This window comes from Chelonia mydas, chromosome 13 (genome assembly GCF_015237465.2).
Source record: "Chelonia mydas isolate rCheMyd1 chromosome 13, rCheMyd1.pri.v2, whole genome shotgun sequence".
NCBI classification, from domain to species: Eukaryota; Metazoa; Chordata; order Testudines; family Cheloniidae; genus Chelonia; species Chelonia mydas.
Window position 1 is genome coordinate 29,414,119 of NC_051253.2, and position 13,482 is coordinate 29,427,600.

A 13,482-nucleotide genomic window follows, 5' to 3' on the forward strand; every position below is an offset into this window, starting at 1 on the left:
TGGGTTATTCAACTATATCTGCTATATTTTACTGTTTACAGCTTTATTCCAGCCACTCTGGGTACGTGCTTTAGCTGGTTGTTTCTGGCAGGATGGAGAGCACAGAAATGATTGACAGGGCTGGACTGTAGGGGGCTACCAACAGCATGGTACATGAAACAGCAGCGCTAAACACAACGGTTCGGTACTGGCCAGCCGGCCAAAGCAGCTGAGCTCATTAGAACGTCATAGGCAGTGAAACACGTGGGCTGAAAGAGACGCCATTTATTTCAACAGAACTATAACGAAACAAACGTTACCCTCTCCAATTCCCAAGTGGCATTATTTCTCTTGAAGAGCATCAGGTCAGCTGGGCCCTCTCCCATCCTCCCAGCCTGCACCAAGACAGCCATGTTTAGAGAGGCCAAGCAGTTGGGCACAAGATAAATCAATCAGAGAGTTATTAAACTGAAGGGTGAGTGTCGAGGAGCCTGCAGTCATCACCTGCCCAAAGTGAGACTGAGAGTGGGATTTTCAAAGGGGCCCAGCAATGGCCTAACTCTGCCCCACTGAAGACAATGGGAGCATTACAACAGCCTGTAGTGAAAGCAGAGCTGGGCCAATGCAGAGTGCTTCTGAAAATCCACCCTCAATGTTACAGCAACACTGGCCCAATGCTTGCCTTGGGCTAGCGCCAGAGAGACTGCTACCATAATTGGGGTTCAAAGGTAATACACAAATGGCACTGACGGGTGAGGTGTGTGCTGATGTCTCAGGTTGCCCAGAAGCAAAGGCAAAAGCTCCTCAGCCATTTATGGTATGAAGGCATTTGGAAGCCTTACAGGTCAGAAACTTCAAAGAATAAGGCATGGTGAAAACACAACCTACAGCTGCCATCACTTGAGTATGGAGGGGTAGCTATGGAGACTGCACGCAGAGCTCCATCCAAAGCTGTGCATGAGGCTGCTCAGATGGAGATGGTCACCAGCATGCAATGTGCTTGTAGTTTCCAGGGGCCACTCTGCCAGCTCTGAAAGTTGATAGCAGCAATACGTTCCAATCTATGCTCTTGAACATTTGCCAATGTGGCCCTCAGCTGGGCAAAATGCTTGGTTTAAATTCAAGCGTAGATTCTGGAGAACTTTATAATGTGCAGAAAACCCCAAATCCTCCCATCATGTATAGGTCCACATCCAGGTCATCTACTGTCCCACATTGGCAGGCTGTATTAAATAACTAATCTCTCCAGTCTCCTGGTCCCTATTAACAACACTTAGCAGCAGTCAGGCAACACTGTCTGGTTTTTCCAGCACTGCATTTCTAAACCCACTTAGCTTTCTTCCTTTCAGAGAGATTTATTTGAAGAATTTTGGAATAAATGCCCAAACACTCTGGTTATCAGCTAAAGCAGTAGCAACTCTACCAGATACTTTCCCCTCTACAATTCATCCTAATATTTGCTCCTTCTTAACACAGCATTTTATGTTTACCCCAGATTCAGACTGGGCAAGCCCATTAATTGTAATATCCTCTTTTTCTTTTTTTAACAGAGCTGCAGTAAAACTGCCAGAATTTGTTACTGTCTCTGCTTCCCCCTTTTAAAAATGATGATTCATATTTAGTGCTCAAGAAAGCAAGTGACCAAGACGTTCTTAAAATGATCAGAGCCAGCAGGCGCCATAGAACGCTCAGAGCTGTGCCACTGTCCCACCTGACTAGCAGCATGCCAATGCTACCCCAATCCTAGGCACTCCTCACTGCTCTGCCAGTGCCCCTTGGTCCTCATGTGCAGCAAACCCTAGTGCTTCAATCCCACTTCTCCCTGAATACATCCCCAGGCCCCTAAATCCCAAATGGCTGTCACTGCAACTGTACAATGGACAGGCTGTCTCTCTCCAAGAGGCCAAGTTACATGCTACAGGTTCTCCTACACACAGATCAAGGTTTAAAAAAATAAACCCAGTTACTTACCTACTCTGTAACTGTTATTCTTCAAGATGTGTTGCATTATTTAATCCACTCCAGGCACGTGTGCACCAGTGTACTCAAGATAGTGCACTGGGTATGCACCCCCCGAGAGTGGAATAGACGTGGGCAATCCCTGGAATGGCACATTTCTACCTTGGGTATTAGGTAACAAAGTTTTGCCTTTTAACCCTTCTGCCCGGTTTATTTATTTATTTTTAACACCTCAAACTACTGAGGCTATGACATAACCCTGTGATCCCAAAGAAGCCTCAGCACCAGGTAACTAACTGCAATGCTGCATTTAGGACAAAGATCTTTTATTTCAGACAAATGAGTTATCTGGGGCACATTTCCTGGTTTTCTGTTGCTTTTTAGGCTGTTGCAGCAACACCAATCACAGAAAGAGGAATCACAAGTGGCAGGGGACAGGAAATAAAAGTATTTTCAAATGTTCCCAGGCAGCAGGAGATGCCCAGGAACGATCTGCAAGGAGAAGAAACTGAAAACATCTTGCATTTACTCAAGATGGCTGCTGCCTCTATTCCTGCTGGAGTTCTGTTATCGACAAAGAGAGTCCTATTAAAGGAAATAAAAGTGATACGCACCATGCACGCAGAGGCAAGAGATCAGAGAGATAACTGCTGACCTTTGTGATGAAAAAGCAACCCCACATGGGCAACAGTTACACTGCTGCCAGCGGTTACGACCCTGACATACCGCCCAGCCTGCAACTCTGCTCTGGCTTTCAATTCCCACCCCCAGCAGCTCTGGCCACTTTACAATAGTCTTCTATTACAAATTTCAACATTAGTCAATTGCATACGATCCCTCTAGGAGGTCTGGTGACAATTAACAGAGCTCTATCACCCCACCAGCAACCTCTGACTAACGAAACGGGGCATGATTCTCCTCTCTCACGCTGGTGTAAACTGGGAGTAATGCCACTGCATCCAAAGCACAATGTCACTCTCAGTCAGGTGTGGGAGGGAAATCAGGCCCAAGATCTAACTTTTGGCATTCCCTTCCCAGGTGTTTATTACCAGACCCTACATTACACACCATCATTGCCAACTGCTCCTCTCCGGAAAGGACAAAAACCACATAGCACATTTATCTGCACCACGTTCTGGAGCTAGTCATTCTCCCATAATTGGTGACCTATATTCCATCATAATCTTGAATTCTCTCCTACCTAACTTTGCCAAAATTTAACCACCTGCCTCCAAATTAGCCTGACAAGAGCCCTCCAAAGAGGGGAGATTGATGGCAAGTTTGAGGGAAATTAGTCAAGGTATTTCCCGATCTAGGGATTCCCTAGAACGGGGTTCTCAAACTTTTTCCCCTGAGGCCCACCTGTGCAGCTGCAATAGGCACCGCGGCCCACTATTAACATCCATCCGTCAGGGAGAGGGGCACCCTGGGGCATGCATGGCCCCTTGCCTCAGCAGGGACTGGGGCCAGTGAGAGGGTGAAGGGTGCAGGCAGGTGCCACAGCCAGTCCCCGCCAACACACTCCACCTCAGCAGCCTGTTGAGTGCCTTGAGCTGGTCACCTGGCAGCCCTACCTCAGTTACCCACCCGGCGTGCCTGACAGGCACCCCCCTGCCTGGGAACGAGGGAAGGGCTTGGGGGCCGCCAGTGCTAAGCGGAGACAGGCACCCAGGTCGGGCCCGCCTGTTACCTTGATGGTCCTAATCATCCACCACCAATCCTCGATCCCTGGTGGGACCGTGGGGCTGAGAGCCACACATTGCTGGATGTGGCAGCTAGGGAGCGGGGCTGGCCACGAACCCTCCTGCCTCCTTCAGCTGCCATGGGAGCCACCACTTCTCGGGGCCGGCCCCTTCTATTGACCCTCCGCCTCCATTTCGCCTTCCAGGGGTGCTGGGCTCCTCTGGCCCTTGGCAGGGACCATCACCGGCGACCACTCCACCAACGTATATAGTTTGGGGGGCAATGCCCCACCATACCGCCCAACTCTGCCCATGGCGGACCATGCGGGACTGTGTTGCAGCCCACCTTTGGGCCGTGGACCACATTTTGGGAACTCCTGCCCTAGAAGAGCTGTCTTGACTTTCAGAAGAGTTTCTCAATGTCTTTTTGGCATGTCATAGCACAAAAATACTTGGATCTAAATTCCAACATTTGTATTGCAGAGATGGCTGAGTACTTTTCACTAATGTGGGGGTGGAGGGAATAGTTATAATTAATTCTGGGGGCGCTATAAGTACTTTAAGTTGTGTGCATGTTCCCAATGTACAATGCTCACCCTCTGACACTCACAACCCCTGGTTACAGACTTCCTAAAGGTCCACTCCATAGCTACTGTGCCATATTTTCCTCAAGTCCATAGCCACATGTGCCTTATGTTCCTTATACTACTTACTCTTGGGGGAATTCTGCACCACTGCGCATGCACAGAATTCACGTTTCCCTATAGATTTTTTTTTCTCCTCACAAAATACATGCTGCCAGTGAGGCACTACAGTTACACCTTTCGCCCACCAGGTGCTGCTGTGGCACCAGAACGGAGGTCAGCTGGCTCACCGACCGTGGCAGCCAGCCATGGAGAGGAAGGAGAGCTTGCATTCCTCACAGCACCCTGCCCGCAGGGCCAGGTGAGGAGGCACAGGATATGGGGGGTGGGCGCATGGGGGCGGGAAGACAGACAGACAGATGGAGCTGCTCAGGGGTCACATAGACTGGGGTTCAGAATGGCTAGTGGAGGGGAATTCTGGGGCGGGGGCTGAATGGGAGTGGGGTTGCAGGGCCACATTGGGATGGGAGTGGAGGGGGTGGCGGTGGGACATATGGGAACAGGGGCAGATATGCCCGACTAAATGGGAGAGGCTAGGGGTCAGCTAGCATCTGCACGGGGGAAGTTCCCCAATTCCCTAAAAACCCCCTCCTCAAAAAACCCTGTTCCATACTTCTCCCACCCACACCCAACAACCCTCCAAGTACACCCCCAGGCTCCTTCCCAGCTTCCCTCTCCCTCAGCACCTCATTTACCACTGACTCCCCCAAGACTTTATACTCCTTCTAAGGGGTGCAGGAAATACATTTCTGCACTGTAGTTTAAAAGAATGATTAATGAGAGTTCTGTATTAATATACTTAGTGAGGAATCTATTTGTCAAAAATCATTTATTGAATCTATTTTGTTATCTGTATTGTTACAGACATACTTGCTGACAGGTATTTTGAAATAATTTACCAAAATAATTGAAACCGGCGTGATTATATTGTGTTATTTTGACAAATAAAATATGCAGAATTTTAAAAGATTGTGTGCAGAATTTTTTATTTTTTGGTGCAGAATCCCCCCAGGAGTAACCGCGGCATGCACATCGTATAGCTACAGACATTCTAACACCAGCTTCAGAACAAGGAAATCATGCCGGCTTTAGAATGTTCATAGGCGAGCCGAAGATTTCTCCCACAATATATTAATTTATGACCCTTGTGTGCTACTAAAATTTATTTTATCACCACCACAACAGTGCTACAAGATGTCCAGAACCAATATTTACATCTTTGACATCCACTGTGGATTTCTCCGAGTGTGTCAGACATTCTTACAAAGCCTGTCAAATCAAATCCAAAGAACATCAGGAAAACAACTTTTTCTACCCTTACTGAAGGCTGAAATCGTAGGCTGCTGACGGCCTGTCAGAACCTTCTACGTGCAGGTTTATATGAACTTGGAATGCCCAGCCTGAATGAACAAAGCATGCACATGCATATAGAAATCCTGGCCCGCTCGCCAACCTGCCATACAGTCTGTAAGATGTACTTTTACCTGCTCAAATAAATTGGTTAGTCTCTAAGGTGCCGCAAATACTCCTTTTCTTTTCACCTGAATGAGTTTACAATAGTTTTCATAAGGAATTTAAAGAGTCATCTTAAATTAAGAAAAGCTGCAGAATTTATTCAGTATGTATGTGAATAAATATTTTTCACCAACATGTAGGCCTGTCTATACTAATAAAAATTTACCAGTATAACTATTTCTTAGGGGGTGGGATTTTTTTTTTTACTGAAGTTACATTGGTTAAAGCTTTTGTGTGGATACAGTTATATTGGTATAAAGGTGACTTATACTAGTCTCCTCCCCATACAGGAATAGTTATGACAGTATTAAAGTACTTTTTTACTGGGGCCATGTCTACACTACAGACTTCTGCCAGGATTGCCGCATCAGTCGGTATGAAGAGGTGTGATTTCCCAATTGACATAGCTATGCCAGCAGAAGCCCCTAGTGAGGACATAATTATACCAACAGAACTGTGTTTTTACCAGTATAGCTTGTTTTGCTCAGGGTCTGTATGAAATAAGCTATACCATTAAAAGCACAGCTTTGGCCAGTATAAGCTATGTCCACACTAGGATCAGTATACTTGCACTGGCAAAGAACCCCTAGTGTGGACGTCGTCCAATATACTCATATAAATGCATCCAGTCTAGAGGGTTGTACCATTCTGACTACAGCGCTACACTGTACAGCTTCCTTCCATACTACCATTGGTTCTTACCACATAAGCCCCACAGTTGAGGATTCTATGCTTAAAAGGTTCATATCTGTTGGTGGGGGAGCTGAATGTCTGATATCTTTGTACTTGGAAGCATGTGTCCCTTTGAAAGGCAGTGTGGAATGACCATGCCCACTTTTGTATATTATAACCAAGTACACATTTTTCAGTGGACTGCATGTGACCCTAAAGAAACCAGGAGTCATGGGAACATACAGTGTAAACAGATGCAGTCTGGTTCAAGTGATACAGCAGCATGAGACCCCTTCAAGATGAGTAAAGTAGCCTAACTACTATTACATTTTGGGAGTCACTGATAGTGAGTATTCTTCAACATGGCACCTTAGCACCAAATCTCCAGGTTTTCTAGCAATTGCTCTTTTGGTTCAGGATGGGAATTCCAGGTGTAAATAACTCTACAGAAAGTGTTTTCAGAACTGTTACCAGCCTAAACTTTCAGACTTTTCCTCAATGAAGTGTTTTGCCTGGGGCTAAAAGCAAAACACGCAATGCTTCGACAAGAATGTATGAAAGGCACATGGACTCAACAGCACTGACATATCCATGCATTACTTTGCTTTCCACACGAAATTCAGATTTTTTCACCTTGAGCCTGCAGCCTTGCCCAAACAGCACAAGACTGGAGCTAGTAGGTGGGTTTCACCCTTGTTCTGACACTGATTTGCTTTGTGACTTTGCAGAAGTTTATATCTGACCCTCAGTTTCCTCATCTGTAAAGTGATATTTACCTGCTTCATAAGGGTATGTAGGTGCTATCAGCCAGTGACTGAGGTGGGACTAAGACGTGGGAGGTCCTGCCTACCACCCCAGCACTTACTCATCTAGACCACAAGGACTCTAGCAATGCACCATCTTCTCAGCATAGCTTTTACATTATTTAGAAAATCTGCATCCGCTGACTGCAAGCTTCCTAGAATACATGCTGAATTCTAGGCCAAGCCATTTTGGAATTCTGACAAGCCAGCAAAGAAAGTTAAAACGTGTTGTAGGGTATCTCGCCACTTCATGTTTTTGCATGTAGATACCCTGGAGCTTTGAAGAAGTTAAAGAAGGTTTCACAGCCAGCTTCTAATGGGAAGCTAACTCTAATCATAACTATGGAAAGAGCAGAGTCTCCCCATCATTTACCTCTCAGATCATTATGTTTTAACATGTACCTTAACAGAGGTCAGTATCAGTTATATGCTTTACTCTAGGACCATGGTTTTCAACCTTTTTTCATTTGCAGATGCCTAAAAAATTTTGAATGGAGGTGCAGACCCCTTTGGAAATTCAACCTGTGGTCTGCGGACCCCTACCATAGATGTCTTGGACTGAAAACTGACTGAACAGAATGAAACTATAACTGTTGCACGTGCTTGGCACGGCATTTGATGCAACGTGAGAAAGGGCGCTAAACTGTGGGCTTCTACAGTAACGACAACACTTCCGGGTTTTGACCTGTAAGTGGGGGCATTCACATATTTCTGATTGATCAGAAAAATGGAATGCCTTTTCTGGGATCTGAAACTTTATTTTCATAGTCACCTTTCGCGGACCCCTTAGACAGTCTGCAGACCCCCAGAGGTCCACAGACCACAGGTTGAGAATCACTTCTCCAGGATTACATGCAGACACTTCTATATTATAATAAAAGCAGAACATTACCAGTAAAAAGCAATTTTGTCCCCAAGTTTCTTTTCATTGACATTTCTATCCAACAGGTTGTAGCAGATGTTGGTTGTAGCCCCTTTCATCCATTCAATAAAGATTTTCCCTTTTGTCACATCGAAGTTGTACTTCAGAAAGGGTCCAGAGTGTTGGCTCCTCCAGTAAAATTCCTTAGCAATGTCATCCCAGAATTCTGCAAAAGTAACACAGTCAAACCTTAAGTGACAAAAATGGATAAAGACACATTTAACATCTGAAGAAAAAATTCAGTGGTCCTTCCTAGGAAACAGAAATAGGGTTAAATTCAGTGGAGGCTGCAAACCTGCTACACTTCATGCAATGAAAGTTTGCACGAGCTAAGGCTTCTTTTAAAAGCAGCCTTTATCACCCTCATCAAGTCCCCCTCTAATACTCACTCTTATGCAAAACTGGTTCTACTGAGATTACAAGACATGGTGGTGCAGCTGCCACCACCTATTCTTCAACTACATGAAAGCATTTTACCTTCTTCCAAAATTTGGAGATAATGTTACATTTCAACTTTGCAATTTCTTCTAATGTTCAAGAGATCTGTCTCCAGCTGTGTCCTCACACCATGCAGATTGTGTAGCATGCCCACTCTTTCCAGAACGAAACCCCACCCCTTTTTCAAGAAGCAGATTTTTTTACTAGCCCACTCCGAGCTTCAAATGCTTCGAGTCATGTAGAGTAATTCCTGGGAACATCACCATTTCCTGTGGTTTTAGAAAACTAACTGTACGTCCATAATATGGACTGGTTAATATGATCGCAGATATGGACAGCAAAGGCACCACACTCACTGACAGGTTTAGAAGCACCGGCATTTACCCAAGAGCAATGTTTGACACAACATGCACAGTTCTGATGAAAAACTCTACACCTACTTGTACTGTGCAAGCACAGAGTAATTTGCATTTGATTACAAGGGAGTATCAAAACAGAGTGACAGCCCTGGGAAATGTACCAAGTGCTTTACCTCTGAGGACAACGGAGAGATATCTGTGAGGTGTGGCCTAGCAGAGCATAGGAGAGATGGCATGCAGAGACAGTGGGAGGTGAATAACAGCCAGCCTACTTCTGCTAGCAAATGCCTCCTAAAGGACCTCCTCAAAACCAGTATTTGTCCCTCCCCACTGCCAAACCATACAAAATACTGCTACTAAGACAATTCCCCCCATGCTCAGTGTCCACCATAATAATCCCCTGCCCCCATCTTTCAATCCCTCCAGTGGCTCTCCTCCTCCTTCACTATATCAAATTCAAGCTTGTTACCACATTCAGAGCCCTGTATAACTCTGCCCCCTCTACACAGCCACCCATGACTCATTCCCTGTCCTCCCCGGACCTTCCACCTCACTGCATGTTTGTCAGCATCTAACACAAATGTCCATGCTTTCCTCCACACTGTGTCTAACATTCAGAAAATCCTTCCTGAGCTTATGTCAACCCTTTCCTCATTCCCAACCCTCCAGGAGAGAGACCCTCTGGGGTGCCATTGTCTCTCCTGGGTGACTTAGGCATTTAAATATATTTGTGGACACAAATGGATATTAGTTGCTCACACACCATAAATCTGCCCAGCTGGTGAACTCCTTAGACTAGGAACTGTGCCTTCCTGTTTGAAAAAGATCTAGCGCACAGTGGGCACTGCAGAAATACTACGATCATTATATTTTTCCCACCCACAAAGATAAGGCTCGTTTTAGGGAGAGGTAGAAAGGCAAGGCAGGGGGTAGACTGTGGCAGAGGTCACCAGCACTCTGGCATATTCTCCTTTCCAACCCGTCACAGAAAGATCACTCTCAAGCAGCTTTGCTTCCTCACACTGCATAAGCACCACAGGGCAGTGGCTTAGGCATGGGACTGCATCCGCAGACCCAAGTTCCTTTTCCAGCAGCACTGCTAGCAACGTGCCTGCTGCCGGGGAAGTAAGAGCCTCTGCACCTCAGATCCTTCTCCTTTAACAGAGGCAGCTCGGCCGCCTGCGCGAAGCCCAGACCTGTGGCTGAAGAGCCTTACAGAGGCGGTACCGTTCCCTTCCTCCCCACGCTGGCAGTGCCCAGCTGTATGAAGCTCAGAGGAGGAGGATCTGAGGTAACGAACAGAGAACGGGTTTCAGTTTTAGAAACCACAGCCTGGCTTTTCAGCAGGGTTCCCCTAGGTAAACACGGGGCGGAAGGCCCCGACACAGGAAGCCCTGCTCTGAGGGGCAACGGTGCATAAATAGCACATTCAGTCCAGGCCTTAGTTTGTGCCAGGGCCGCGCCCCAGCACCTCTGTCAGTCACTAAAGTGAAAACACGGCAGGAGCCCGCACCGCTTTGGCTCCAGAGGAAGCGCTGGTTAAGCCTGCCAGAGGCTCTGCTCTGGTTCAGGCAGCACAGCCCGACGGGCACCCGGGGCAGCCCCACGCCGGGCGGCAGGGTCCGGCGGAACGACCCGCCCCCGTCTCGGTGCGGACCCCCGCCGCACGCAGGGCTTTGCGCCGCGCCTACAGGCCCGGGGCGGGCAGCGGCCGGGGGCGGGGAGCCGGAACCGCGGCTCCGGCTCCTGCCCCGCCTCGGGCCCCACGGGCCGGGCTCCGGGGCTCCCGGCAGGGCAGCGGGGTCCCGCCCCAGCCCGGGGAGCGGCCGGGCACAGCGGGGCCGGGGCTCCATGCCCAGGCAGGCCTGGCCCCGCCCCGGCACTCACCCTGCGGCTCCTCCACCGAGCGGCGGTAGCGCTCCCGGTAGGCGGCCAGGCTGGGCACGTGGGCCTCCAGCACCAGGCTCGGCGGCGCCCGGAACAGCCTGTCGCGCTCGGCCGGCAGCGCCATCCTCCTGCCGGGCAGCGGGCAGGGCACTGAGCGAGGAGCGCACCGCGCCGAGCCGCCCGGGGTGTGAGGCGGGCGGGCGGGCTTGGCCGGCAGGGCCCGCCCCCGGAGCCGCCCCCCTGGCCCAACGCGCCAGGGGAGCCGGGCCGGGAAGCCTCCGCCCCGGAGCGCTTTGCCGCCCCCCCGCAGTTTTCTCCCCCCGGGGCAGTGCCGCCGCGGGACTCGTCCCTTCAGGGCGCTGCACAGAGTACCCCGCCCCGCAATGTCCCTGCCCCAGGTACCCGCCCCCCAGTGTCCCGGCCCAGGGTACCCCACCCCCCTGTGTCCCTGGCCGGCGTACCCCCGCCCCCCATGTCACCACGCAGGGTAACCCCCAGTCCCCCCAGTGTTACTGTCTACTGTACCCCCAGCGCCCCCGTCACTGCGCAGGGTTATCTGTGCTTCTCCCCCCGGAACAGTGCCTGAGCGGGACTCACCCCCCCACATTGCCCTTGAGCACTTAGCTCATCACTGTGGGGGAGCAGGGCTTACAGCAGAGCAAAGCAGGAGGGGGAGCTGTGCGTGTGCTCTCCCCCCCACCTCTGCTGAGGACAGTGACCTCCAGCGGGACCCCACTGCCATCACTTCCTCTATTGACACCCCACATCGATCAGGGGGCTGGCTGCACAGTCCTCATAGCGCTCTCAGACAGTAACAACTGAGCCCCAAAGCTCTGCCAGTCAGACCAACTTCAGGATCCCCATGGCAGGGGCAGGGAGCAGAGGCTCAGGGAACTGAAGTGACATGGCCAGGGGCTCAGGAAGTCAGTTGTGGAGATGGCCTGGGAGGGGAGGTGTTCTAGATCCCAGCTCCCTCCACGGCATCCCGAGGCCTGTCTAGGGAGAGAGAACTACTTGGGTAAAGTGACAGGTTTCAGAGTAGCAGCCGTGTTAGTCTGTATTCGCAAAAAGAAAAGGAGTCCTTGTGGAACCTTAGAGCCTAAAAATAAATTTGTTAGTCTCTAAGGTGCCACAAGTACTCCTTTTCTTTTTTACTTGGGTAAAAAATTTTCATTGCATTATTATACTCCTAGTTAATAGCGCCCTTACCGGCTCTGGGTGGGCTTGACACCACCTTCCTTCAACAATCCTCTTGGCTAAAATCCCATAAACAAAGCTGGTGACTTTAATTTCTAAAATTGGAGGTCTCACCCCAACCAAGCTACTGCATAGGAGTAATAGAGTTGTCCTTAATTATTTAGAAATCATTAGGCTGATGCCCTTTCATGAGTTCAAAATGTGAAATGTAGGTGCTCTTGTGTTATCAGTGCTCTGCAATGAGTGTAGCATATTTGAAGACTGACTTAAAGGAAACCTGGAAATGAATGTGGTCAATCTTTCATTCAATCTATTATATAAGTGTCCTATATTGCATTGTGAACATAGAACAAGGTAATACACCTGAAACATAAAAATAATAATAGAAGGGAAATTCTTTTGGTTTCTCCATGACAATTACCTGAACCGGGTTCTTTTACTCCTGGGGGAATTCTGCGCCACTGCTCAATGCATAATTTTGCAGAAATTAATGTGCATGCACAATTTTCTTTCCCCCACAGAAATGGGGGCAGAGAAACAGGAACTGGGTTATCATAGGGGCTTCTTTAACTCTCTACTCCTGGGGAGAATTTTTGTGTGTGTCTGTATTGTTACAGACATATCTGCTGACCGGTATGTCTGTAACAAATAAATAAAAAAAGAAATTGAATTTTCAGAATTTTGCAGAATTTTAAATTTTTTGGCACAGAATTTTTAATGTTTTGGCGCAGAATGCTCCCAAGAGTATTCTTTGCTATGTAGTAGTTCAAGTGTAATGACTGATCCTCCAAATGCAATTTGTGACATCACTCTTGCCTGCACTGTAGCCAGCTGGGACTTCATTGGCATTTGAGATGAATTTTCCTGACACTTTTAATATTTTTCCCATAATGATTAAGATGATTGAAACACCTTTGAGCATACAAAAGGCTGGGATGCCACCTTAAATATCCAGAGAGCCTTTTAACAAGGTAGGAGTAAGCCATGTGGTCTTCATGGCTCTTGTGTGATGCAGGGTGAGAGACGCAGGCCCGCTGACAGAAATTTCGGGTGCCAGGGCTGTCCCTGGGGGGTTGGGCCGGGGCAGAAGTGACGAATCCCTCCAAAGCGCAGGGCCCAGAGCAGTTTTGCACACCTAGGCGCCCTGCAGCCCACCTGGGCGTCTGGGGGCCTCTGGGCCCTTTTAAATCGCCTGGGTCCCTGGACAATTGCCCTCTTTGCCCCCTTCCCCCATCAGTGGGCCTGGGGACATGGTTTGTAACCAGGCTCACAGATGGTCCTGGAATACCCTTGACTGGATTCTGGGCTCACTCTAGCAATGTATAGCCACTGAAATCAATGTCTTTACACTAGTGCACAGAGTGTGAGATCAGAATCAAATTCACAAGCGCATGAGAGGCTTGCACCACACCTTCCAGAGAGAGG

At 48.7% G+C, this 13,482-nt stretch overlaps 1 protein-coding gene across 4 annotated transcripts in view; it reads right to left on the reverse strand.

Annotated features, from left to right (window-relative positions):
• The window catches only part of ACSS2 (acyl-CoA synthetase short chain family member 2), a 78,316-nt gene extending 67,214 nt beyond the window's left edge, over positions 1-11,102 (reverse strand). Inside the window, exons 1-2 of one of the 4 annotated variants that reach the window (XM_037915432.2) lie at positions 10,861-11,102; positions 8,147-8,342 (exon numbers count right to left, since the gene is read on the reverse strand). In XM_037915432.2, the coding sequence (XP_037771360.1) occupies positions 8,147-8,342; positions 10,861-10,984 (320 nt within the window). In that variant the 5' untranslated portion in view covers positions 10,985-11,102. Of the gene's footprint in view, positions 1-8,146; positions 8,343-10,860 lie in introns of those variants that run through there. The other 3 variants (XM_037915431.2, XM_043526771.1, XM_037915434.2) reach the window with 3 other exon arrangements.
• Between the last annotated feature and the right edge of the window lie 2,380 nt (positions 11,103-13,482).